The 27439-nt window shown below is 39.4% G+C and overlaps 1 protein-coding gene across 1 annotated transcript in view; it reads left to right on the forward strand.

Annotated features, from left to right (window-relative positions):
• The window catches only part of cdkal1 (CDK5 regulatory subunit associated protein 1-like 1), a 208772-nt gene that overhangs the window by 35879 nt on the left and 145454 nt on the right, over positions 1-27439 (forward strand). Inside the window, exon 4 of the mRNA XM_070912255.1 lies at positions 893-977. Coding sequence (XP_070768356.1) covers positions 893-977 — 85 coding nt within the window. The remainder of the gene's footprint in view (positions 1-892; positions 978-27439) is intronic.

Raw genomic sequence — 27439 nt, forward strand, 5'->3', positions numbered from 1 at the left:
GATGCTTATAGCAAAATGAGTAGGAATACTATGGGGTGAAATGGCAGATGAATTTCTTATAGCAGTATTAATCTCCATCTCAGAGCCATGCAAAGTGACCAGGGTCACAGCCAATAAACGCTTTTATAATCCAGGATGTCGGTCCAGGAGCTGAATGGGATGCCTTTGGTAACTTTAAGGTCTCCGTACTTAAAACAACTTTATTTAGAAAGCACATTAAAAAACAGCTGGCATTGCTGCAGTGGATTCGAGTTAAAAACAAAATAAACCAAAACTATTAAAACATTTGGTTTATTTGAGTCAAGTCAGAAGAAATCTGAAGCCCAGGAAAGTGCCAAACCATTGAAAGCCTTATGAACAAACAAACAATAAAACCTTAAAAATGTTCGTCTGGCACTCAGAGACCTAGCTTCAGCATTCTGGATTAGATGCAGGCCAGCCAGGGATGAGTGACACAAGCAAACACACATGCACATTGAATTAAAATATTTAATCAAATCCGCGAATGTGATACCTGTATACCTCAAACTCATTAGACACCTTTGAAAGACTGTGAAGAGCTTAAAAGATTATTCTATGTGAAGCAGACAGTGTTTTGGTTTTAGAAGAGAAGTAGATTTTTTTTCACAAGTTTGAATGAAAGTGACAATTTAGAGACTGGGATCATTTGGGTGTTACTTTTTGAGGACATGCTGACCCACTGCGTGCTTCAGACAAAGGAACTGTGCCAGAGACCAATTAAGCAGTTCTTCTTTTTTTTTAGTATTCCCTATGCTTTGTTGAATCCTGTATCACATTTTGTTTTGTGATTATGTGTTGATTGGTTAGATCACGGTTTTCTTTCTTTATAAAGTCATACTTGAAAATAAATTAACTTTCTCTCTTTCTATAGATGACCCAACAGACGCAGACCTGTGGTTGCTCAACAGCTGCACTGTGAAAAACCCTGCAGAGGACCACTTCAGAAACTCAATCAAGTACTGAAAAACACAAAATACCCACACAAACACTTTGTGTCCAATATTTATTTACTATTATTTTTTGTAGCCAGTAGAAAAGAGGGCTGATAAAAAAAAATATTCACTATATATTGTGGTGGAATAAGTCTGTCTGGACTGCTGGAATTAGAACTTGGCTCTATAGGAAATTAAAAAAAAATCATTATACTTTTTAAATATTTATGCTGTTTTCAGTCACGTTTTGCTATACAGAATGTATTTTCTCATGCATAAAAGTGTGTGTCTTTGTGGATGTGTTACATTTTTTCAGCTTGTTGCCCCATATCAGTTTCCACCTACTCACTGTTTTAGATAGAGAGAGAGAGAGAGATCTGCATAAACAGAGAAATTAAGCTAGAAACTGTTTTGCATTTTGATTAATTTCCATCCACCTGGGGCACACACACCTGGTGGGTGTTTGCTTTTGTGGTAGTGAAAGAGACCAAGAGTTACTGGGTGTAAAAATCAGGTTTTTGCTTTTGTTAACAGTTTTAAGGTTCATTTCAGCTCAGACTCTGGATCTTTATGGACTGTGGGCATCAAATAAGAATAATTATTTTAAGTGATCATATTGACTCTTGAAGTATCCACTATTAACTGATACATTTTTAAACTCTCCACCCCTGTAAGTAGACATTCATTTTTGCTGTAAAATTTTAATTAACATCCGTTAAGTCATGTAAAATCCAGATAATCCACTTTAGCTTTTCTCTAGGGGTCATTAGAGGACTGCATGTTAGCTTGAGTCCAACACAACATGAATGGCATACATAGTGAATCATAATCAAATTCAGAAACTGCAAAACTTGTTTTAATTGAATATAAAAACGTATATCATCATAACTAAAGATATTAAAAGCGAATTAAATGTAGATCAGTAATTATTAACAGCAATTTTGGTAGGCTTTGAATTTCCTGACTTCTGAAATACAACTACTAGCAGTTACATTATGAATTATATCTCAAATGTCCTCATCGGATCTTTATTTTTTTTCAGTTCACTATTTTTGATAATTATTGAAATCACTTAAGCAAAACTGGCCAAACATTTGCTGGTTCCAGCTTCTCAAACATGAACATTTTGTCTTGTATAATAGTAAATTGATTGGCTTTGGGTTTTGAATTGTTGGTCCCACAAAATAGGCTATGTAAGTATGTTGCCTTGGGCTCCGGGGACTTTTTCAAAATAGTTTCAGATTTTATTGACAAAAATGGATCGACTGAGAAAATAATCATTACAGACCTACACTATTTATCCACAGTGAATGTGGAGAGACTACACATGTTTCCACCTCTAGCAAAACAGAGGAAGGAGCATTCAGTTCAATGGTCACCACTCTAAAGAGTTTTTTTGACAATTGGACACCTCACAACCTTCCTGCCTCACTAACCTCAGAGTTGCATCAGGACAGTTGTCTGACATGTTTGAATGGACAAATTGTCAGCGTTTTAGTTGGTTAGCACTTATAGCTAATTTGCATTTTAGGATAAATGCAAAAAGCAGCAATTTATCATCTGTCACGTTTTGCATTTTGGATGTCTGAATCATCAGAATGGAGTAAGTTATCATAAGGCAATATTACAGTTTCAAGGGTGAACAATTTCACTTGGCCAACTTGATCAGTGCAATCTTCCTGTCTTTCTGCTTCAGCCGTCTCCTTGCGCTTGCTTTCTCTGAAGCCAATTTTAAGGCAAAATAATTTTTCAATTGAAATGCACAAAATAATAACGCACTTCAAGACTTTGAAAATGTCTTCCTTGTTGATGCCAGAGTTTTTCTTTGACTGGAAATCACCCAGCTGTAATGCTAATGCAATTAATGCTCTATTCACTGGGAGGGACACACACACACACACACACACACACACACACTCACACAGGAGGAATGAAAACGTTTTTTTGCCTTTCATCACTTGCTGCTTGCATGATGGAGACACAAAATGAGGGGGTACGGGATCAGAGAGAATCCAAATGCCCACTTAAGTCTTTTTTTCTTTTTTCTTTGGCTTCTCTTCATATGATCGACAGAAAGAAAAAAAAATGAGAGAAGGAGTTAGGCACACGGGCTGCCTCGCGCTCGGTCACACGCTGGCCGTTATGCCTGCACCTCCTGGTACCACAAACACACGCACGTGTAATTCACACACACATTTGTACAGGGCGTCATATCTGGTGGTCCTAAAAAAATCATTCAGTCATTCAATCTTTTTGAATTGTAAGGCCTAAAAATCTTAAATTAAGATATGTCCCAGGTTCCTTGTTTGAGGAGGGTAAAAGTTAATGTTTACCAGCAGAAGGTTGATGAGCAACGTGCAACGGCAGACGTGATATAGCTGGTGACAGACTAGAAAAGGTCTAACTAAAAATATTCATAATAATTGTATGCAGTGCATTGCCTCTGTACTTGTTATAAGCCATAGGCTTCTGATAGTACAAACATTTCACAGGTGAACATAACTGTATTTGAGATCGGTAAAATCTTCAGATCACCATAGCCTTGTTGAGATCCTGCAGCCTCTAGAAGACAAAGATTTATTTCAACATGCTGCTTCTGTCCCAATAAAAACCGAGGGGAAACACCAGCTGACATCATGCGAAAAACAAGGATATTTCTTTTAGGCAGCACAAGAAGCATGATATAGTGAAGAGTAAGACTTCATGAAAAAAGTAATTTTAATCTGTAAACTATTTTTTAATATAATTATGCCATTCAAAAGTGATGATGTTTCCCATAAATGGTCTCAGTATAATATTAGTGATTTTTTTTTTATGTTGTAGAGCTTATCATCCTGGTTTTTAAGGCGTTTTTGCCTCCTATCAAGAAGATCTCCACATATAATGGTAGAGGTTTGTGTGTCTATTGGATACGGCCTTCATGAGTAATAATGTGTTAACCTTGAATGCCTTCTGCTAATGTGTACATGCGCATGTCTCACCTCTCTGACTCCTCTACTTGGAGAGGTAATTTAGAGGCCATTGCACTGGATGTTAACTAACAAGCTGTGCTACACTGTGGTGCTCAGCTTGCTGTTCTGAACACACTTTGCAGTAAAAGAAAAAAAGACTCCTTAGCCATGCTGTTACGCTTTGTCACAGCTCCACGTTAAGGTTAAAGGAGACGGGCCAGACCACCCTGAAGGAGAGGAAAGGAAAGAAAAGATCCGTCTGAAATGACAATTTGTGTTAACTCTATATCTGTGCATGTTGGGTTTATAGATTCAGTTTCTTTTTGAGATCTGTGTTTTAAGGCAGATCAGTGAATGCACAATTGTGTGTGGGAATTCAGGCAGTGTTTTACTGTTTTCTTATCGTAAAGAATTAACTCAGGTCCTGTGTATGTTAAAAACACTTCACTTGTCCATATTGTCATTTTGTTCCATTTTACTGATGTCTGCGTGTACGTTAGTGTGTAAAACTAATTTCCCCCCATGGCTGTGGCATGTGGGACATTATGTACAACCAACACACACACACACATGGTCACAGAAGTAACAATCAGTGACCTAGTAAATGAGTTGAGGGGTTTAAAATGGAAGCACAGGGGCTTTCAGCAGTCTTCTATCATGGTTCGGAGAGATGCAGTGAAAAGACGGTTTATTACTTCTGGAGAACTGGGGCTTAGTTGGCATCCATGCCAAGTGTGTGGGATAAGGAGTTGTATTTGTGTGTTTGTGTACGTGTATGTGGGTTGCCAGGTGGATGGATGCTCAGGCAGCTTGTCGAAGAGTGGTGTGTGTTTGTAGGGATACCCTGTGAGAAAATGCTAGCAGATATTCATATGGATATGTTCTGTTCTGCATTGAAAAACCATTGAACAATATTGATTGGTCCTGAAGCTGAAAACACAGAGGTTAGTTTTTGTGTGTGTGTGTGTGTGTGTTCGTGCGCTGCTTTTCTGTATGTGAGCACCCAGAATTAAGCACACATGAGTTTTGCACGGCTTTAGGTTAAATCTATAGTGAGCACAGACTCTTCTGTTTTGCTACTTGTGCCAGGTTCAAGATTGGTTTTGTTTAAGTAATTTGTGATTATTAAGATGATATCAAAGCCCAGTGCATTAATTTGTTTACTTAATAATTCCTGTCTGTGGCGTTGTACTGCTTCTCCAAAATGTTGCCCTCAGCATTTTGTAATGAAGCTGGCTTGTATAATTTTGTTCAGTGTGCAGGGGTGAGTCGACATGTGGGAGATGCTATTCCCTCCAGCTTCTTCTTTAGAGTGTTGGCGCACTCTGCCATGCTGTTCACTCCTTCAGCAGGAATTCTACATCAGGACCTCACTCAATAGCATAAACTGCTAATAGAGCAGCTTCTGAATGCTAAAAAGTCAATTAGTATGGATATTTGGGTGTGCCTGTGCGTGTGTTTTTAAATGCCGAAATCTATAGCGTAATTCAATGTCAGAGACCTCTCAAATCAATGAACGTGGAATGCATTAAAGAAACAGTTGCTCAACAGCATGTAATTAAACTGCTCTGTGTTGGTGGGTGTATTTGTGTATGTGTGTGATTTCTCCACTTGGCTGTCTCCAGTAATTTGTATGATCAAGGGAATGCATGCTTAACGAATTAGAACCCAACTCGGAGGTCTGTACTTCTGTTTTCAAAATACGCCAATTCCCACATTATATTTACATTCATTTGAATATAATTTTGATATTCATGAACCAACCATAAGAAAGAAAAATCATTAATGTTAATTGAAAAGGGACACACAACACACAGAATGAACTCTTGGAAGTAGTCCAAAGTGGATGTGCTGTGCTTATACTGTGCATTTATAACAGATGTGTTGGCTGGGTTGTGAATATATATTATGGCCCCCGGCTTCAGGACAGTCTATTGTTGGCTCAGAATTGTCTTGGCAGAAGTTACTTTACAAATTTAGGGTCATTGATTGTAGACCACATGCTGCCAAAAGTGTATTGGGAAACTGATGTTAAGTTAGCTGCTTTATACAAAGGGTATAGGCCTACATATCACATCACAAGATAAAACTAAAGTAGAAAAATAAGATATCTTAGTTATGATTGTGTATTAGTATTTTGATAATACCCAAAGAGAGAGTACTTTGGTGCTATTATTTACTCAGAATTTTAAAAGGACCGATGAGAAAATGAAAATATTTCCATATTTTGTGAGCCGATCACTGAAGACAAAAGAGGACATCTCAAGTTCAAGATATTCTTTGAATTCTTTTCTGCTGAGAAATCAGTGCACACTGCCATTGTTATATTACTAATATTGTAGGTAATTACATTTTTGGTTAGTTTCAGTTGATAAATTGTCTTTTTTGGCAGTAGAAAGGTCTGAAGTATAACTCTGATAAAAGTTGAACACACAGGTCCTGATTGTATATTTTAATTTAATACTGTATATTCATAGTGGAGCTACGGGTGGTGAATATGCATTTTAGCCCATGGCTGCATCTGTTGATCAGTAAGATGTCCACTGACGTTGGGCAAGTGATTTTATGTCATTGATTTCTGACCACATATTTACCAGAGGCAAAGGTCATGCTTGGCAAATAAAATCATTAGTGAAAATCCACTGTGAAACAAAATTTACATATGTTATTCCACAGCCTTAATTTTCCAACTTGTGTCTGAGAGCATAAACAACTCTCTCCAAAAGCTAGAATCCAGAGAGCTGAGGCTGCAATCTGTCAGATGACAAATCTTTCAAATGACAAAATCTGAGCTGCTCCATTAATAATGGATCGGAGGCTGACCTCGAAAAAAAAAACATGAACACTGCTCACCCACACTAGCACATAAATATATATGAGTCTAGTTGGTTCTTCCAAGAATCAATCAAAAGTCTTACATTGCTTTGCAGTCAAGTGATGGGTTTTCTTTTCACAGAGGTTGTAATGCATGGAGCTGTTTATTTTGGCCTTACAGCATGTTGTTTTAAATGAACTGACACACCAGAAGTGACTGACATTAAGGCCAGAAATGTTTCCTTTTCATCAGGACAAGGTATAAACAATCTGAAATCTGCAGTGACCTTTGCAGTTGTTTACTAAGGGCAGTTGTTTCATGTCTGTGTTCACTCAGTCCAGCAGACACAGGCATGGATTTGTAGCTGGCTGGACACACCCACACACACACACACACACACACACACACACACACACACACACACACACACACTCACAGAGCTTGCTGCCTGCGGCTGGTTTTGGTACAACCCAGGGATTGGCATTTAATCTGTCAGTTCTGCAGGGCATTAGCCTACATTTTGGGGTACACACAGACACAAAAATAGTCAGAGAGAGGGAGAGGCAGATTGACAGACACAGAGGGAAAACAGACACATAGCCAGAGAGGGGAGGTAAAGAGTGTAGCCGAGTTCAGGCGTCCTGATGTGTTGGCCTCAGAGAGCCCAGGGCTGTATGAGAACCACACCAAGGCCGGGGCTGGCTCGCACACGACCTTGCTTTTAACATGTCTTCATCAGCATAGTTAGACTGTACTTTTCTGCGCTCTGCTGCTAAAGATGGTGTTTTGTCTAGTAAGGTTATGCTTTATTTTTAAATGGGTCATTTTGTCTGCTTTCTGTACTGTTTTCCTTTTATTAAATTTCATCAGATTTATTGTTTTCATTTATTTCATGATACAGCATACCAGCCTTTTTACAACATAATGGTTTTCATGGTGACAACATATTGCTGTTGTTTACATTTCACAGTTCTTCTGTGTAGATTCAACGACATGCATAGAGTTAAACAGACTTCATGCAGCAGGTTATTCATTTGGTTCTGTTCTGCTGTGGTCTACTGTATTATATTGTGACTGTAAGGTGAAATTCCTTAAGGTCGCATGTGATTCAGTATGAAGTGAGTGGTCAAAACAAGAATTATTTTCCATTGTTGTCACCAATACAACCATGTCAGATCTGTGATTTATTCATAGTAAAGACCATGCAACCTTGAGGCTTGGCTCTGTGCTATACCCCTGTTCTGTACTATATGCAACCATGTTGTTCTCTGTCTCAATCTGTTTTATTGAACAGTCTGTGTTAAATATTTTTTAGTCAACAGCTTTTAACAACATTCGAAGGTGTTAGCTCGATTAGCTGCTCAAGATGCAGATAGCTGCCTCACAGGAACCTTGGCCTGGATAATTCACTTTACCCCAGTGCTGAAAGTTCTTGGGCTCTGTGTTAGATCCCCCCCTCTCCAGGGTAGCTCCAGCTTTGATCTAACTCACATTAACATGAACCTGTTAACAGGACTTTTAGTCAGGTCAGTATCTAGCGTTCCAGACCCAACAGACGTATCCTCTTAAAATCATTTACCTGCTGTCAGGCTAGATTTTTGTACTTTTGTCTCTGCTTAACCTAAGACATTCAACTACAACAACAAACAGTCAGACCCAATTTTGTGTGAGGAATGCTGAAAGTGAAGTAACAGTCTTACCTTTTTTAAGCTTGTTTATCAGAAAAGGTGATAGGCAAAGCAGGCATCAGAAGGGATGAATGTAATGTGATGAAAGGCTAATAATGTTTAAATCCCCGTTCCTAACGGACTTGACTTTTATCAGCTTCTATCGGCTTTAAAAGACCAGGTATTATATCCTCTCATCCCATAGCAGCTGAAAAGTATTTTATACTGCTCTAGTAATGGAATGTCAAGTCAGAGGTTGTTACGCTATTATCTGGTCACCATTGTGTCAGCAGTAGCACAGGGGAATCTTTATTCTGTTGAACAAGCCATTAAATGTAGGCATTACTGTAGGGTGGCAACTGCAATTGCATCTTTCATCTTAAAATGCTCATCAGTATTCTTTACAGTAAGTATATTAGCGATGTTTATTAAGCGAAATGTTGTCTGTGTTTTTGTATTTTGCTGTCTTACTGTCATTCTTTGAAAAACCCTATCTGATAAGCATGTACAATCCAGACCCCTCCATTTTTTGTGAATGTGACTTGGAGAGTCAGGCACAGTGCCAGGATAAGAAATATCCCCAATATAGTGTGTTACTGTGTCTCCAGCTCAAAACAACACACACACAAAAAGTTAAATTATAGAGATGCTATTAGTTAAGCCTAACCGCCTGACTCCACACTATTTTTAAATATGCCTCGAAGAAATGCACACAAACACATGCAAATGGGACATTTATTGCCTTTAGATGCATTCGGAGGGTGCCAGTGATGGAAATTATTAGAGGACAGGCAGACCTCTAGACCAGCACAAAGATCTGTTGTGATTATTTCAAACAGGCCAAACACTGAGCATCTCTAAGCTTCTTTGGTTTATATATTTAGTTATGTATGCCGTTCTATACCACATTTTTATGTGCATTTTGATGTTTACATACAGTGTGTGTGTGTGCATGTGTGTGTGTTGCTGACTTCCCCTCACAAACAACCTGTCATATCTGCTCTATACAATGAGTTTGAATGCAGGGCTCAGCACAGCATGGGGCTCTGGTATCCAAGTCTCAAATAGATCTTGTTTCTGCATGTTTTCTGTGTATGTATTTGCTGGTGTGTGTGTGTGTATCACTATTGGTCCCTTGTTGCCCCACAAATACGATCAGCCAACTATACATATATTTGAAACAAAGTGGAAGTGGAGAGGGCAAACATCCACATCGTTCCCAAATTGTCTTATATAACTTGGTGACTCTTACCATAAGTGGTTTTTAGATACTTAATGTGGAGAATTGTGTTACTTTTTACAGCAACATTTGTTCTTGGCGTTTTGGTTTGAATCCATTTAACTGTTTAGGGCTTGCTATTTACATTTGATGATGAATGTGGTAGACATATCTGAATCTAAGAAAATGCTTCTTCATGTCTGTGATAAGGATTTAGCTGCCTTTCTGTCTGAAATTCAGCCCATTTTACATTTAAAAGTGATAAATGCACTGTGAGGCCTCTTAAGCTTTCTTCCCAAATTGAGGAAAGCTTAAGCCTGCAGGAAAACAAACTGACATTCTTCAGTGTCTTTATTTTGTTGCGTTACAAAAGCGTTATAAATGGCTGCATAGTCACACTGTTGCTGTCCTTATAAGATCTTCCTTAACAACAATCACAAACAACTGCCGCCTTTCATCTGTTCAGACGGCTGGGCTCTTAGGGCACCCCACTGGGCTCCAGCCTTTTCGCTGATCCCTGATTGTGGATTTAAACCATAAGAGGCCAAGTTAATATAGGATTGAAGATAATGGGGGGACGTTTCACCCTGGTGTTGCAAGTAACTGGGTTTCCATAGTTGAATCCCAAGTTAAATTCTGCATTTTGTAAAGGGATTGAGTTTGAGTTTGGTTGAGGGGCTTTAAAAATGTCTTGCCCATACTGAAGGACTCAGTGTGTTGGCCATTTCAACTTATATAGAAATGTGATTGAGATAAGGGTAAAAAGTAGGACATAACATATGGGTAGAAAAAAAGGAAAGTCAAGTCATCACCTTATGAACTGTACTGAAGTGGTGTGTCTTCTTTAGTGGGAAAATTGTCTTGAATCTCATGCCACAATTGAGTCAATCAGATTAAAACTAAAGCCAAATTGTAGCCCCATATGTTTCCTACCATGGTTTCTCATACTGCCGTTTTAGATTAGGGTTTTAAACATTTGTGAAAGGATGAGTCTGGAAATGGGACCAGCCATCTATAATTGACTTGGGGACAGAAACAGTGAAAGGGTGTGGAGAGGGGGACCAATCACAGATTTTCCTAGCTGAAAGAGGTTTTTAAATGATAATACAGGGGTTAGGCTGATGCAGCTCAAAAACTATACATTTTTGGTTACCTGTTATTAATGATGGGCTTAAAATTGGAATTGGAGTTTTTCTTCTTAATGAGCAAACCTTAATGGTGTCTATTAAAGAAAATGTCACCGATTTGTAAAAATGTGAAACGTGAAATGTCTCAGCCAAATTAATTAATGCAATTGTTTATGTTATGTATTTGTTGCTAAAGTACTACACTTTAAAACAGTTGGCTAAACAGTGGTACAATGCACCATGAAATAAATAACAGAATTGATGTAATATTTATGAGGTGTATCATTGTTAAAGTACCACCTTTCTGACTTATGCTAGACTGTACTCAGTTGAGACTGGCAGGAAAAACAGAGAAAGAAGATATCATAGCACAGTGTGTACATCAGCCCACTATGATACGATAGGATTACTAGTGTCTCATGTTAACTGTTTTTTTTCCTCCTTCTGGCGTATCAGTCTCCATGTTTTATGAGCTTTAAAGGAAAGAAGGGGTGCTAAATCCCTCAGCGGGGGGTTTGATGAACTTGTCACGCGATTCTTACACTTCTCAGGAAACACTGATGTCTTATTAAGAGATGAGGATGCCTCTGACACTCGAATTGAACAGCTGGAAAAGGATGGAAGAGGCTTTACATTTCGAAAGACAGCGACTGTAGGATACTTGAATAGTAATTCCAGACTTTGTCATTCATGTATAACATGTTTTTGCATAAAACTAAAATCTCATGAGTGTGTTTGTATGTAAAAGGGGAGACAACTCACCATGATGTCCTATGCTTTACCCTTTGAGGGACTTCAGAGAATTGAGACCCCAACTTGTGTAGTGCTAGGTTAGGTTATGCTGCTTAGGTTAGGTTGGTGAGGTCTGGGTTAAGTTAAGGCTATATAAAGAGGCCTTTAACCACCAAACAATAAAGGAAAGTACTCAGTTATTAATACAACTCATCACAGTCTTTCATACAAAACCTTCATACTGTTAATTAGAACAGATGTCGATAATACTGTCCCAGCTTTGTTACTTCGTCAGTATGGCTACAGCGCAAAGATTTGTGTTTCACCAGCAAGATGTCTCAAGTCACAGCAATGCATTATACCCATGGGCAGCTAGATCACAGCGCTAATTTCCTATTAGGCATCAGTGACTGACTTGGACTGTGTGTGTGTGGTACAATATGTGACAAGGACGAGGATGGGGATTTGAAGACGGAGGTAAAAGGAAAAGATAAAGAGTGAAGCAGCAGGGCAGGAGTGCAGATTGAGAGACAATGTCAGCTGTCAGCTGTAATAAGAATATGGTGAAATATGTTGAGATGGGAGGTCTCCTTAGGAAGCTGACAAAGTGGTGGTGTTTTCATTTGGCCTGTATATTCTGTTTTTTTCATGGGAGAGAGCTACACAGTACTGAGTGATGGTGGCTGTAATGCTCATTATGTAGTTTGACAAATCTACAATGACCCTTTGGAAAGGTCATGCTGAAGAGGTCAGTGGTCACTTAAAAGGTTTTCGAGGTCATACTCTCCTAGCTAGTGATGAATCACATGGCTGTGTCTGTGGGGCTTTGCACATACGCATGGGAGTGTGTGTGTGTGTGTGTAGACCAGGGATTAATTGATCAGGGGGACTTAGTGTATAGTCCATATGTCATCATCTTTGTTTGAAGTCATGCAGATGCAGTGTTTTTATTGGGCCTTGTTTTTATGTGTTTAGGTTGCGCATATAGAATCAGAATCAGAATCAGAAATACTTTATTGATCCCTGGGGGGAAATTGTACAGTACCGGTGCTCCCATTCAAGAGTAAAAAGTAGCATAATTGAGAGCTAAAAGTATGTACAAAATATAAAAATAAGAAATAGAAAATAAAATAGGGATGCTTTATTATGTTTACTGATGTTTACTGGTGGTGGTTTAGATGTAATTTCACAATAATGCCACAGTATGTAATTTTACCATATTGTACATTTTACAGAATACCTATACATGGTAGCATTGCCTCATAAAGTAGTATTTAAGTTATTTCTGCTCCTTTTGTTTTTTGGGGGTATTTGAATTCTTCACAGCCACATTCGACAGATTATCAGTGCTCAAATAATATGAGCTGAAGAAAGTGGGCGTTCCTGATCAATAACACAAAAAGCTTCAATTGGTATGAGTTATTTCCCATGATAACCCCCTGCATGTGCGTCTGTGTGCCTGTGTGAGTGTGTGTTTTCCCCTTCAGGCATGTGGGAGGCCACATCTTAGCCTCCAAGGACCCTTCTTGCCACTATTGTGACAGGAGAGAAATGAAGGCAGACGCTCTCTCTCTCTCTCATACACAAACACACACACACACACACAAACACACACACACACACACTTGGGCTTGATTAAATTTAGAAATTCCCACCTCATTGCTTTAACACCTGCTTCTCTCTCTCCTTTCTCTCACTGTCTTTTACCATTAAAATTTTATCTTTCCTCATTACCTCAATTCTTGAGTACCTCCAACATGTCTTTGTGTGTGGGTGTTTGGCACAGGGAGAGAAATTAAACCGGCTGGTAGCCAAAAGTTGGTTAATTTTTTCTTGTGTTGAGTTGAGTTTGAGTTGAGTTTAGCATATTTTTCAGGTCAACCATTGTTTGAGAGTCCTGCTCCCTTTTAGCCCTTGGTAAACAGTGAGAGTAAATGGAGCAGTATCAGTACTGTGGCCAGTGGACAGAGAAGTTAATTTCCTGCTATGGATTGGACATCAACAATCCCACATTATTAATGGTATGGAAAAGATGCAGATGCATAACAGTGCTGATAGAGAGCACAAATAGGATATGAGCGTGAGATACAATCGAGAGATGGAGGGATGATGGAACAAAACAGGGAGCGTCAGAGTCAGTTATTGTCAGACCTGCACAATTAATCACAGATAACTGTATGTGACACATTTGTGTTCATGTTTAATAACTGTGTTACAGTGTTTAGATTTTCAGTCACCTAAAGTCCCATTATGGTTTATCAGGCTCTTCTAGTAAGGCATGACCAGTCATAACATTAATGTGACAAACTTGTGCTTTGCTGTGGAGAAGTTTGCAAAAAAAAAGAGAGTTGGAGGAAGAGAAGTCGTTTTACGACTTCTGTTGTTAATTTGAATCAGCAATTACAAAACTTGAAAGTCCCAGTCCCAGCTAGCAATTTGACTTCACTGGGTTTATGCTTAATTTTGATGTACGAATATATACTGCAAAAAGATTGTGTGAAATACTTGGCTTAATTTTCCACAATAACGTTGTTATACAATTATAATAATAGATTACAATGTTTAAGGAAATTGTACAAAGAATGTTTTTGAATAGATACTTGTAGTAGGAAAATGAAACATCTCTTACACACACACACACACACACATATACACACGCAGTTTGCTTTTAAAATTGTCTTGTTCAATTTGACACCATGGGTGTTGGTGCACCCTTAGCGTGAAACAAATTTAATGCAAAACTGATGACCCTGATGCCTTGGCAACACTGGTCTCAAATTCTGAGGCAAATAAGGCACATTAAATTGAATTAGCCGCTAAAGAGATAACTTGAGATAGATGAAGACAAATAACAGTGGAAGGAAAAAATACGAAAAGAGAGATGAAAAGATGAATGAAATGTAGGAGTTAAGGAGAGTGAGGTTATTTTGCTTCCAATTAATGAAAGCAGAGGACCCACCAGAGTCATTTCTATTCCAGTTTAATTGAGTTTAGTTATTTCGAGCAAGTAACATATTCCTCATTTGGGTGTAGTTAATAAGGTGGTGAAGGAGCCAGAGGGTAGAGAGAGTAGGAAGTTGATGTGTTTTCAGGTGCTCTGGCTATCTCCTGCAGGTAATTCTTCTCCCAGCAGGTGATGACAGACTTTCACAAGGTCAAACCATTACCTCTCTCTGTCTATCATTCCCTCCGTCACTTCTCTCCACTTTTGCACTCTCACACACTCTGGTGACTCTAAATTTCCAAATGTTCACCTTCGTCGTTCCACCTTTTGCCATGTCATTTCTCTCTCTCTGTCTTGTGTCTTTGGTTTTACAGTTCACATCCCTAGGCCAATGAAATGATTTACCAGGATCTCATTGGCACCCAAAATTAAAATGCATGTCCAGCATTTCATTAAAGTATTGCAAACAAAGAAAGAGATCCAAACAAACAAGTTGATAATTAATAAAGCATACAGTGATTTCTATAAAACATAATCAGCACTGTCGCTGTGCTGTCAGTTTGTAAAAGCAGGGTGTCATGTTGCTACATAGGCCACGTGTCATTTTAAAGCAGTAATTTAAAGGTTTACATAATTCACTGTAATCTGATTCAGAAGAGGACTGTGAATGTCATTAGCACCTCATTAGGACTTGCATTGCAACAGAGGGTGGGAGAATGATGGGGAGGGGAAGAAAAGATTGGGAGATAGATGGAAATGAAGCGAGTGAAGCTCAGTTCAGGGCTGAACTGAACTCAGAATCAGAAACTTTTTAAGTTTTGTTACTTAAATGAGCGATTGTTGGAAGAACTAGGGTGATGTCTGTTTCTTGATGTGTTTTTGTTGTGTCTCTCAGAGTACAAAAAGAAACTGCACATTGTCATTGATAAAGGGGCAGCTCTATGATGAAATTTTGATTGGCACAAACATAATTATAGTAGAAAAATACTATCAAATATGTTGCTTACATCTCTTTGTGAGAGAACAGATGAAGATTGTTGCCATTTAATCAAGCAGAAATACCATATATTTTCTGGTTCCAGCTTCTCAAAAACTAATTTTAAATATGTTTTTAGTTTTGCTCTGTTGCTCAGACATAAGACATTTAAAGACGTCACCTTTGACCTTCAGAACTTTTCTAAATTTTTTGACATTTCATAAATCATTTTATTTTTCAATTTAAAAGCATGTGAGCACTGAGTAGTCTTCGCTCGTCTTCTCTCATCAATAAAACTTTGTGTAAGCTGAATGTTTGAGTAAACTTGGCATTTAGTTAACATGTCTGTGTTGGTGAATGCATCGGATTGAGGACTTGGGGGTTTGACATTGTTACTGAATGGGGGGAAATGTCAATGTGAGATGTAGCTGATCTGACAGATGGCATATGGAGATCACTTCACTGACCCTCTGTTCACCTGTACTGACACAAAGACACACACAACACCTGCTGCTCTCTCTCTCTCTCTTTCAATTTCAGTCTAACTGCCTCAGTGACATGAAAGACAAGACCAGTAATGCTAGAGTATCTCTTTTTCTCTGTCTGTTTTCCCAGGTTGTGTTTGGTCATATTTGTTGTTCTTGTTTGGACAAGTTGTATTAACTTTTTCTTTGAAATAAGGGAGGCCCTAATCTACTGATTCAGAGTGTGTGTGTGTAAGAGGGTGAGAAAGCCTGAAAGACTGACTGACTCAGTTGGCAGGTGTGTGTGTGTGCGCGCGTAACAGCCAGTATACCAGCTGCCGTGTTCCTATCAAATATCTTTAGTTACACACAGATGGATTTGACACTGAACCAAACCCTGTGATACTGAAACATGATCGGCCCTGGATCTATCCACCAGAAAGACAAATACACTGTGGACCCAACAAACTTACACACAAGCATACACACAAATTACATAAATGCATATTCACCATGTACTCACACACAGGTTGACCTGCACATCGTAGAAATCCTTCAACATTTGCTTCAACAAGCTGTTTTTACTTGCCTAATCATTTATTAATAATACTCAACTGTAAGAGAGAAAAGGGCAACGGCAGGGAAGAGGTGTGTGTGTTCTCCTGAGGAGCACCTGCAAGCTTTTGGCATTTTCCCTATTGAGCTGTGGTCTTGTTTTTTGAGCTGACGATCCCAGAGGCTTTTTCAGCTGGTGTTAGCTAAACAAGCACTGACCTGGAAATTACTGAGCTACTGAGATACTTTATACTAGCTGCAAGTTATAAAAGATGACATCCTCTCTGCATGCTGAATGACTGTGTTCAATCTCCATATACCTTCAGGGTGACAAGTGACAGCAAAATTATTTGAGAAACTTTGCAGTAACGTATACACACTGATGACGATACAAACACTCCTTTAAAGTCTCTCTCAATGGATGTCACATCCAGATTCCATATGTTAAAGTATAGAGACATGCTTGATATACATTAAGTCATGCAAGATGACAGTAAGAAGTTTTGACCTTTGCATGCCTTATGTTTGAACCCAGAGGGTAAAAGAAGCGATGCACACAGTGGAAGAGAAAGGATTGGAGTAGAAAACAGATGACAGCATGAAGGGTTGGTCAACTTTGTGTGAGACAGAGAAAGACGCAGGAGTAAGAGAGAAAAGGAGATATAGAGCATAAAGATGTCACATGCAATTTCAGATGATTGAGGTAACGTTTGCAGTCGAAACCTAATGTAAAACAATACATGCACATGTGAGTTGGTATATGTATTTGTGTGTTAATGTGTGTGTATGTCTCTGCATATTTATATTTATCTGCAGTTTTTGTGTGGGGGTGTACATATGTGTTTTGAAGATGTTGTCATCAAAACATCTTGCACTTCATTTAGGAGGGCTTGCTTCTAATTTTACTTGATCAGCAGATGGACAGGGTGCAGCACACTAGCGAAGAAGCAATTTCACCAAACAGTGTTTGGAGTGACACAAGCCCACGGCTTACAACTTGGCTATAGTCACATATATATGCAAAGAATGATGGATGCACGGTAACGTACGCAGCAAGATGTCAACCTCTGTAAGGCATGGGGTCGGTGGGTCGGTGCCTTAATATACCCGGGGCAGCCCTTAACCTCTGAGGTGCTGTAAACAAACAGACAGTTAGCGGGATATGGAAGGAAGGAATATTGCTGTGGGGATCAGGCCACATGTGGCATATAGGCTACTGTGCATTCCCCGGCTGCCTGTATATCACTGTGGTTTAGCAGTGACTTGTGATGAAGTTGTTGTGCGTGCATGTATGTCTTGCTGTGTGTTCGTGTCAGATAAGGTACCGCAATGCATTCTCTCTGTGCCATCTAGGCATGTATTGTAAACTTTATGTATAAGAGTTTTTATCCAGTGTTTTGCATAATGTTTATTCAAAGTCTCTCTGAAGCTTTAGCTTTAGGAAACCTCTTAACAAGAATGGGACTATGGATGAGTAACACAGTGCACGAAACAAGCATCCAGTTTACTTTTGTGTGCATAAGCAGTTGGCATGCTTGTAGCGTGGACAGTTTGCGTGGTCACAAATTTGGGGCTGCACGCAGATGTCCGCACAGGGGTCTGCCCTGACCCTTGCAGACTTAGGCAGATGACAGACCGACCGTCAGACAGACCCTCACGGCCGCAGAGATGCAGAAATCATGAACTGGATGCAAATTAATCTTGCATCCAGCAGTTGATCAGCTAAAAAAAAAATAAAATCAGACAACAGCCTTTAAATGAAAACTACATGTGATTATAATACAGTGACACATTGCGTCATGTACTCTATATCATAGCATTATAACAGGTTTTCAAGGTATGAAAAGATATGGGCACAGGGATAATTAGTGTAGACATCAATGTCACTCAAAAGAATTGGACAAAAGATTTACAGAATTAGTATTTTTCCAAAATGAGATCCACTTTTTTTCTATAAAATACATTTGAGATATGTACAAAATTGTATCCTATACTTTGCTGGTTCTGCAGGTGTAAGTAGCATGAATTAAACATTAGATGTAGTGCACAAAAACAGCATTTCAACACAGAGTTCAGCCATGAAATTGAGATTTCATCTGTCAATACATTTTCATGTCATCTCAGTGTGGCTTAGACAGAAACTGGATTGTCAGCCTTCAAATAAAAAGTCGATTTTGATGTAACATATATATGTGTGACTAATGTTAGTTAGTTTAGTACTCCAGATGTAATAAAACATTTTATGTGTGTTGTAGACCACAGAACCTGGATCTTTATTAAACATGATTGACTGATTGAAAATGTGAAAAGGAGAGAAGGAGAGAGATGTAACAAATGTGGTTCAACAAAAGAGGCTGAGGCAGCTCTATTCATCCCCAACTAGAAAAATATTCACCATCCCTCTAACAAGCCAAATATATTTTAAAAATCACCTCCTCATTCTGTTAAGCCTTTTTTCTTCCAAGAATTCGCCCCCTTCTCTCTTTTCTAATGGTAATGAACCTTGCCTTGAACCTTCCTTTTAATTGGTGTCGACTCAGATGAGAAGATTGTGTGGAGGGGAAAAAATCCTTTTTTAAACATTCCATAAATTAATTTTTACCAAGTAAGGGGGTCTTGCATAGCAATTTATTTAGACAGTTGGCTTTGTGCACGCTGCATCCTTGGCTTTTAAAGGAATGTTATTTAGAATAAATAATGCACTGCGGTTAAATGAGGAGGCCTTTTAGAGGGACTGATGAGCCACCGTGGAGCTACTTCAGACTGTGCATGGGAGAAGATATCAGCCAGGGAAATTAACAGGCTGAATAGATGCTTAGATTTTTAGCTCTATAATGAGACTCCCATAGTCTGCATAGTCCCGTAACGCGCATACTGTACATTCGCTCACATATCTGCTTTCACATGCATGCTCACATAGCATAGATAACTCACAGTGCACCAAATCACATAAACATAGATGTGCAAAACACATACACGCTATAAACATGTATGCAAGTACAAAGGAACAGACACAGTTTAAGAAAATACACTCAAATGCAGACAATGTGTGCAAACATACACATTGCAATTATTGTAATTTTAACATTCAGTATTGAAATATCTCAACACTTTATTTTGTCCTTTCTTAGTTTATTTTGGCATTTTAACTTAACATATGGGAATTGATAAAAGTTGAATCAGAAAACAATGGTGTTGCTACCAGTTGGACAGAAATATTGGAATGAAGTGAAACTCCAAACTTTCTTACAGTTAATTCCTACGTTATGCAGAAGCTTCAACACTATTTGTAGATGAAAATGGCAAATCTTTTAGAAAAATGCTTTGTCTTCAGTTCACTGACCACACATGTGAGGCCAGTGAATTAACCATAAAGACACAGCTCAGTTAAGTGTGGAGGGTATCACGGTTTGGTGCTGCTCTGAAGCCGAGCCATAGTGTCCCAGGCCAGCACAGAGTGCACACTGGAAATTAATGTTACCATGCCATGCTATGCCACAGCTAACCCTGGATCTGTAGGGTTTTGTATACAGTTCACAGTACATATATACATACATGTGTGTCCCCAAAGTCTGCTCTATAGAAACTGTCTCTGTGACATTCGTCTTGTCTCGAGCTACAGTACCTTTCTTCAGATGCAATGAGAAGTGGTTACCTGTAAATGAACTGTACCTCCAAATCCCAGCAATGCTGTCATTAATTTACATAGCACCATTTAAAAATCCCTGTATCCCCTGTATGTATTCCAATATGGAAGTTCACACCAGAAGACATCTTACAGTAAGATAAGTACTTGATACTTCTGAGATAGTCCTACATTATGTACACCGTATCTACCCTAATCTTACAAATTTTGTGGACAATCATCAAAGGTTACAAACAGTATTGTTAGTATTGGGGGCAAATTAACAATTTGACTGCTTAAGATTGGATATTACTTTGTGATCCCTACTTGTTAGAATGGTATAATTATTTTATCTTTGCTGGAAATAAAGAATGTTGATTTGCAAAGATTGTTGATGCATTCCAGGTCACTGAGCATGTGCCGTTCCACTTTTCCAAACCCTTGCTTTTAATAATTTATGACCTTGAAACCAATCACGATTGTTTATGCTTGGGATAATTTTGTGTGGATTCATTCAACCAAGAATGTCCTTTCACCTCTGTCATCCTAGCAAGGATTTCCCCTTCGTGTCCACTTCTGGATCAGAATAATTGTACAGATGCATACAACCATACACATACAGTGCGTATGCACCCATACACACACACAGCTATACATACACATGCAATCATGTTTACATACAGGCAGAAAAATGCATGTATGTCTACATGCATGCTCATACGTGTTCAGATTGATTCACACAGAGGTGAAAGGCCTCATGGGGAGTGGCTGTGGCTCTGAATGATAAATGCCTGTGTGTGCCCTGTGACCTGACCTGCTTAGACTGAGACTAAAGCTGCCATTCTAACACAACTGCCACTTTTCCAGACACTATTTGTGTGTTTACCCGTTTACATTAAATAGATAAGCAAACTCAAATATTTCATTTAGTTGGTTTGTTTGCAGCACAAACCCTCTATAATCTACGGCAGTCCACTCACACCCATCTGATCCCCACTGCGCACTTTTGTTCCTTCCTGATTTTTACTAACCTTAATCTGTGTATAGCAACTGCCTGCTGACATTTGTTCCAATAAGCACATGATTATATTTTGGAAAAATAATTCCTGGTTCCTTAAAAACACTAATCGTCTGGTAGCAGCTTCATAGTGCACATTTAGTTCCATGTTTGTCTGTGTGTGTGTGTGTGTGTTGTTTTCCCATCCCTAAGTCTTAACTCAGCAGTTGTGTCTCCACAACAGCCTCAGGCTGAGGGGTTGCTCCCATATCATTATCCCATAACAGGCCCTCCTATAGAAAGTAGGACTTTGCATTAGAAATGGCTCTCATGGGACTTTTCCCAGAATTCAGCTTTGGGGTTTTCCTCTTTGTGGGTCAGTAAACTGCTCATCTCTAATGCAATACTCGGCACAAATGCGTGTCTGAATGTTTGTGTGGGCCTTTGCCATTGCTTTCTTTATTAGCATTTTCTCTATTATGAACCATTCAAGCAGCCAATACAACTCATTTACAGTAATGGAATATTTATCACACATTCAACTCATTTTTACAAGGCAGATGTCATCCATTTCACAACACTGTGCAGGTGTGTGAGGCATTTTTTAAAAGGCCATAATCTGAAAGCCTTGCATTTCCTCTTACTAGCCTTTACTAGGCCCATGTTGACAATTGGGCTGCATCTTATCTCTGATATACCCGAAGGCCATGTGAGCTAGCTATAAACTAGCCATGTTATAGGTGTATTGATTGGTCAACAGATTGCTTATATCCTGTAAAACACAGCTTTAACGTGAATGCCTTTATTAACCACATTGGTAATAAAGGTGGAAAACTGAAAACAAGTCAAGTTTTTTTCCACCGCCTCCTATATGGTTGTGTTTCCAAGTGTAGCGGGGCATGGTTATGGTTGTGCTAGCCCAGATCAATCTCGATCCTTCCTCTACTATCAATGTCTTTACAAATGTAGATTGAAAACAGGGTTTCAGGAGAGCCAATCAGGCCTTTGCAACTTGTCTTAGGTGCTTAGGCTTCCCAAATCTATATTGTCTTTAACATAACTTACCACACCTCGCTTTAAAAGACTTGCTTTCATGTAATTATCTCGTATTGATTAAATTAGACATCCCTTTTCTTGCCTTTTCTATTTTCTTACCTTGCTGTCATTTCTTTTGCTTTCAGCTGTTTTTTTTCTCTCTCTTTAATTTCAGTTTTTCTCTCAATCTGTGTCTCTTTATGGGCATCAGCCTATCCTGTGAAACACAGCTGCAGTCGATGAGTGAGTGAGTGTGTGTGTGTGTGTGTGTGTGTGTGTGTGTTTATATGTGAGTGAGAGAACGAGAGAGATGCCAGGGGATTCTGCAGCTTTACCCCTCAAACCCCTCTCTCATCCCTCAATCACAATCCTGCTTCACAGCCTCCGAGCTCTCGTCCTCCCCCTTCATTTCCTTTTGAGTCCTGTTGTCATCCTTCCTCTCCCTCTCCCCACTTGGTGATGAAGATGTGCTCTTTGGCAGTTTTTTTCCTTCCTTTTACTCATCGCCTTATCTCGCTCCCTTGTTTCTCCTTCCCTCCTGACACATTCCACCCCCCTCTGTATTTAGATTTTTAAAATGGTACATGCTTTTGACTTTTTTTCTTCTGTATATTCTTATACAAAGCTTTTTTTACACAGTTGCAAATTAGCTTTTAGGCTATCCCCAGCACATGATTAATATGCACTGTCCCATCTAGATAAACAAATGAAAACAATATTTTCTGAGGACATAAAAGGTGGCTGATTTTAGGATTTGTTTCACAAAAAAATAATCATTGATTGGTGTCCATTTGAAGGAGTTTAAGGTTGTACGCTAAGAGCATTTGTTACTCTAATCACATTAATTTCCAATTACACCCCCTAAGCTTGTCCTTTGTTTTCTTGAAAATATAGAATAACTTGGTAAATTGTCCTCTAACTGAATCAGGAAAGCTGGCAGTGACATTCAGATCTGTCATCATCCTATAAAACAACAAGATTAAAAATGTGGGAATATTTAAATAATAATAATATTTACAGAGAGACCATCAGTAAATATTTTCTATTTCTTATCAAAAAAGCTTAGTCTGAGACAGGATATCACAATGAAAGCCAGTAACTGATACATGTAAAGCATATTCAGTTACATAGATATTACAGTTATCAGTTAGCTACAGTAAGGTGGTTATTGGACAAAGTGTTGGTGTAGCTGTATGGTGCTGGAGATCTGAACTGTATTAGATAACTGACACGAGTAGTACTTTATAAGGTTGCTGTTTAAACTGACGGGTAACACAGTAGGATTGATGGGAATTAGACATCTTTACTGACTCTCCCTCTGCTTCATCTGTTGTGTTTTCCTGCCTTTTATCTTCTCTAACCATCAGGTATTTCCTGTTTTACACTCACCTGTGTCATTTCCTCCTCTCTCTCCTTTTTACATTTTTATCAAGATGTTCCTCTGACAATTTCTTGTCAATCACTCTTATGGCTTTCTCCCTCTGTCTCTCCCCTCTCTCAGCTACGTCTCCTGGAGGCCCCTGGTCTAGTACATTTAGTTTAGTTTGTCTGCAGATCCCATAGGCCCAGAGATATCTGTTGTATTTATACTGTTTGTATTTTGATAGTAAACTTTGCTAGTATACTTATTCACAGAGGAGAGGCTGCATTCTCAATCAAAGTGTGTTTTCTCCACATTCATTCAGTCCAGCCTGTCAGTCAGTGACAGGGATACATCTCCTGCTGTTAGAAAAAAACAACACACAGGAAAATAAATGTGAAAAAATGAATAAAACATTAAACAAATAAACATACATTATAGTTCCCTTACTAGATCAAAAGTAAGTAAGATAAAGTATTGTAATGGATTGTGATAGCCTTTGTGGAATTGAAATTGGGACAGTGACCAACCCTGTGATTGCATTGTTGTAGAAGTAGGAGAAGTTTATGGAAGTGGAAAATATGTGAAGTGGAAGATTAAATACATTTGCTCTCTCTCTCTCCCTCTGTCTGTCTGTCTGTCTGTCTGTCTGTCTCTCTCTCTCTCTCTCTCTCTCTATCACTCTCACACACACACACACTCATGCACACACCAGCTCACATCTTAATTACTGAGGCTTGATGGGTACTTAACCTTGCCCCTTGCTGCTTATGCTAATGCAGAGAGGTCAGGAGTGTGCTGATTGGCTGGCTCACTGTCAACTCAGCCAGAAAACTGTCGGAGTGCAGAGGAGAGGATGAGGGAGGAGAGGGGACTGACGAGCAAGGACAGGAGAAATATGGGAAAGGGAAAAGAGAAAAAGGCTAGGGAAAGAAGGGATGTAATGAAATTAAATCAGTTGTACTTGATTCAATTTTAATGCCCTGTTTTTGCTGTAGAACAAAAAACATTTCCATTGAATTAAGCTGAGATAAATCAAAATAGTACACAACACAACAGAATTGGTCATAGGAATAGGTCGTTGTGTTAAGAAGCACACAGAGCAAATCACAATGTAAATATGTACATCTCAGTTACACATCCTTTCCTCACTACTCTTACCAGTATGACCTCATCCTTTAAGCAACATGTTTGTTACGGAGCATATGGCTAACTCTGTGTGTGTGTGTAATGAGCTCATCCTCTTCCCCCCATGTAGTTATCTGTATAGGGCTGAGGGTGTTTAACAGCAGGGAGAGTCATTGAGAGGACACACACACACACACACACACACACAAACACATACACACACACAGTTCACAGCTGCTAGCCTGTTTTGCATGTTTCTCCACCTGACAGAAAAAATGTGCTTCATTAGATGAGGTTCCAGGTCTTTGTGCCACAAAAGTTTGTCAACTTAAAAGGACATATTAGGGGTTTCTTTTGGTGTTGTGGTTCTCATTTTTGTTGACTGCAGAAAAATGGTCCTGTATCCAAGACAATGACGTTACCTTTACTGGAAACACAAGGCACCAAGAACACAGCGACAAGTCATCGGGACTAATGGATAGCAAAAATAAATCAAGTTATTTTTTTATAACACACCACTTAATGGCTAAAGTTTAAGAAAAAGGATAAAGCCGGTCATATTTTATAACGTTGACATAGAGAGCTATTTTTGGGTTTGTGAGATATTTGCGGCAGTTGTGAGAACATCAGCATTGTGGCTCATTTATATGATGAAGTCACTATATTTCGTTTGCAGTCATGTAAATAGCACTATAGAAGACTGCCACAAAGGAAGGGCCTCTCTTTCACTTCAAGTTTTGCTGTGAGAAAGTTGAAGAGGCCCTTATATAGGTCAGGCTGTGTGGTACATCTTAATGCCTAGAGTTATTTTAATGTCATATTTACAGCAAGGGGCTTCTCCAAGTCAACCTGATCATTTCAGTTGGACATTTAGTCTGGTCTAATTTGACTGATTCACTGTGTCCACTCAGCTGTTAAAAACCAGTATGTACAGTACAGCCCTCCCTACCATACATACATACCACGGAGGTCATACATGTATGCATAGACTGCTTTACTGTTTTTGCCATTGCCATCCGTGACCATTGGCGTGTGTATGTACAGTATGTTCAGAGCGTGTGGGTGTTCGGACCCTGTGTGTGGGTGCGTGTGTGTGGTCTCGAGGCTATGGAGAGCAGTAACACAGAGTTGACAGGGGGCCGTAGAGATTTAGGGCAAGGTGCCAAGGAAGCCAAGGAAACACGTGTGTGCACACTCACAAGCACACACACACACACACACACACACACACACACACACCCACCTTGTCCTGTGATCTCGGGGGCATCTGCTGTGGTCCGGGTCACTGGCAGCGAGCGCTCGGTGGGGCTCAAAAGTATCACCACGGCAACTGCATCGCATAATCCCATTCCATCTCATCCCATCCACAAACTGTGTGTGACGTGATTGGCCCGTTCCCCCTGGGGGGCTGAGGCGACGGCTCAGGCGCTGTCTGCTTACTCTCTGTGTCAGCTATGGCTCTGCGTCTGTGGGCGGGGAGCAAGTAGCACATTAAAGGAACGTTTGGCGCATTTTGGCAGGAGACGGTGTGAATTATGCAGACGCACCCCTACTGTGTGTGTGTGTGTGTGCGCGCAGTGATGCCAGTGTGAGTCCCTCATGAGGAACAGACAATATCCCTTTTTTGTCTTCCTCTCTCACTTCGCCCAGTCTTGAAAGTTGACCTCTATCCACCTTTTATTAATTACTAGCATCATGATATTCCACTGCTACATACCTCCTTGATCTGTTTTCAAGGTGTGTTTAAACCAGAAAAGAGTCACAGTGGCGTGGATATTTTTCATTACCTTCTATAATAAAGGTAAAAGGTCAGTGGATAAAACCAGTCAATTTACATGCACAGTAAAAATGTGCATTTTCTGAAGATCAATGGAAGTGCAGTTTCTCTGAATGTGCTGTTGAAACTGTTTTGTCTGTGGTGAGGCATCATATCATAACAGGCTTTCTTCTTTTTTTGTGTTTCATCTTTTTTGGCATCTTAAGTAATTTGTTGTTACCTGCTCAACACTTTTATGCCAATAGAGAGTTAGATCGAGAAGTAAAGATGAGAAGAGTCACTAAAATAACCTTGAATAATACAAACATCTCAAAATAATCATAAAAACACCCCATTTCTGCCTTCATGTCTCCCCCCTTTATTCCTCCACTCATCTCTCACCAACTTTAGCTTTCATCTATCCCGCCCTTCCTCATTCACATGACAATGTAAGCTGGCTTTGAATTGAGTTGTCTACCTTCACCTTTCTCTCTCTCTCTCTCTCTCCTCACTCTGCTCTCTCCCTCAACCCCTCCACCTCCATCACTCTTTGTTTTGCTTTGAATACAAACATAGTATGAATTAAAACGCAACTGACAGTTTGCATCCAGTTTCAGTGCTCCTCCTCTGTCCCCCTCCCACTATTCCTCCCTCACTTACATGCCCCCCCTCTCTTCCCTCCCTCCCTCTCTCGCTCCAGCTGTCAGGAGGCTTCATTATTAAAGATTCATGGTGGAGTCTGGGTAGCTCTTCCAAAAGCTTTTGTCAGACAGACCGAGTGTCTCAAATCTCACTGCCACTAACTGGAGGTGACATAAAGACTCACATAGATCCACATGCACACAGGCACACACAGTCATACACACACACTCTCCTTGTGGTTTGCTACACTACTTTACTGACCAGCCATTTTTTAATTCAAATCATCTTGAAAATGGGTTTCTTAGTGTTACTTTTCATTTCTAATAATAAGTCATTGTAAGATACCTCATCAGTGATGACTCTCTTGCCATTGACCATTTCACGCAGTGCCTCACTGTTCATGAATGCTGTAAATACACACTCATCACAGTGTTATAAATCCCCAGTTTTGGCTTGGTTATGTTTTTTGTCAACGTGACCTGTTTTTTCAGAA

The sequence above is a fragment of the Enoplosus armatus genome, chromosome 9 (genome assembly GCF_043641665.1).
Source record: "Enoplosus armatus isolate fEnoArm2 chromosome 9, fEnoArm2.hap1, whole genome shotgun sequence".
NCBI lineage: Eukaryota > Metazoa > Chordata > Actinopteri > Centrarchiformes > Enoplosidae > Enoplosus > Enoplosus armatus.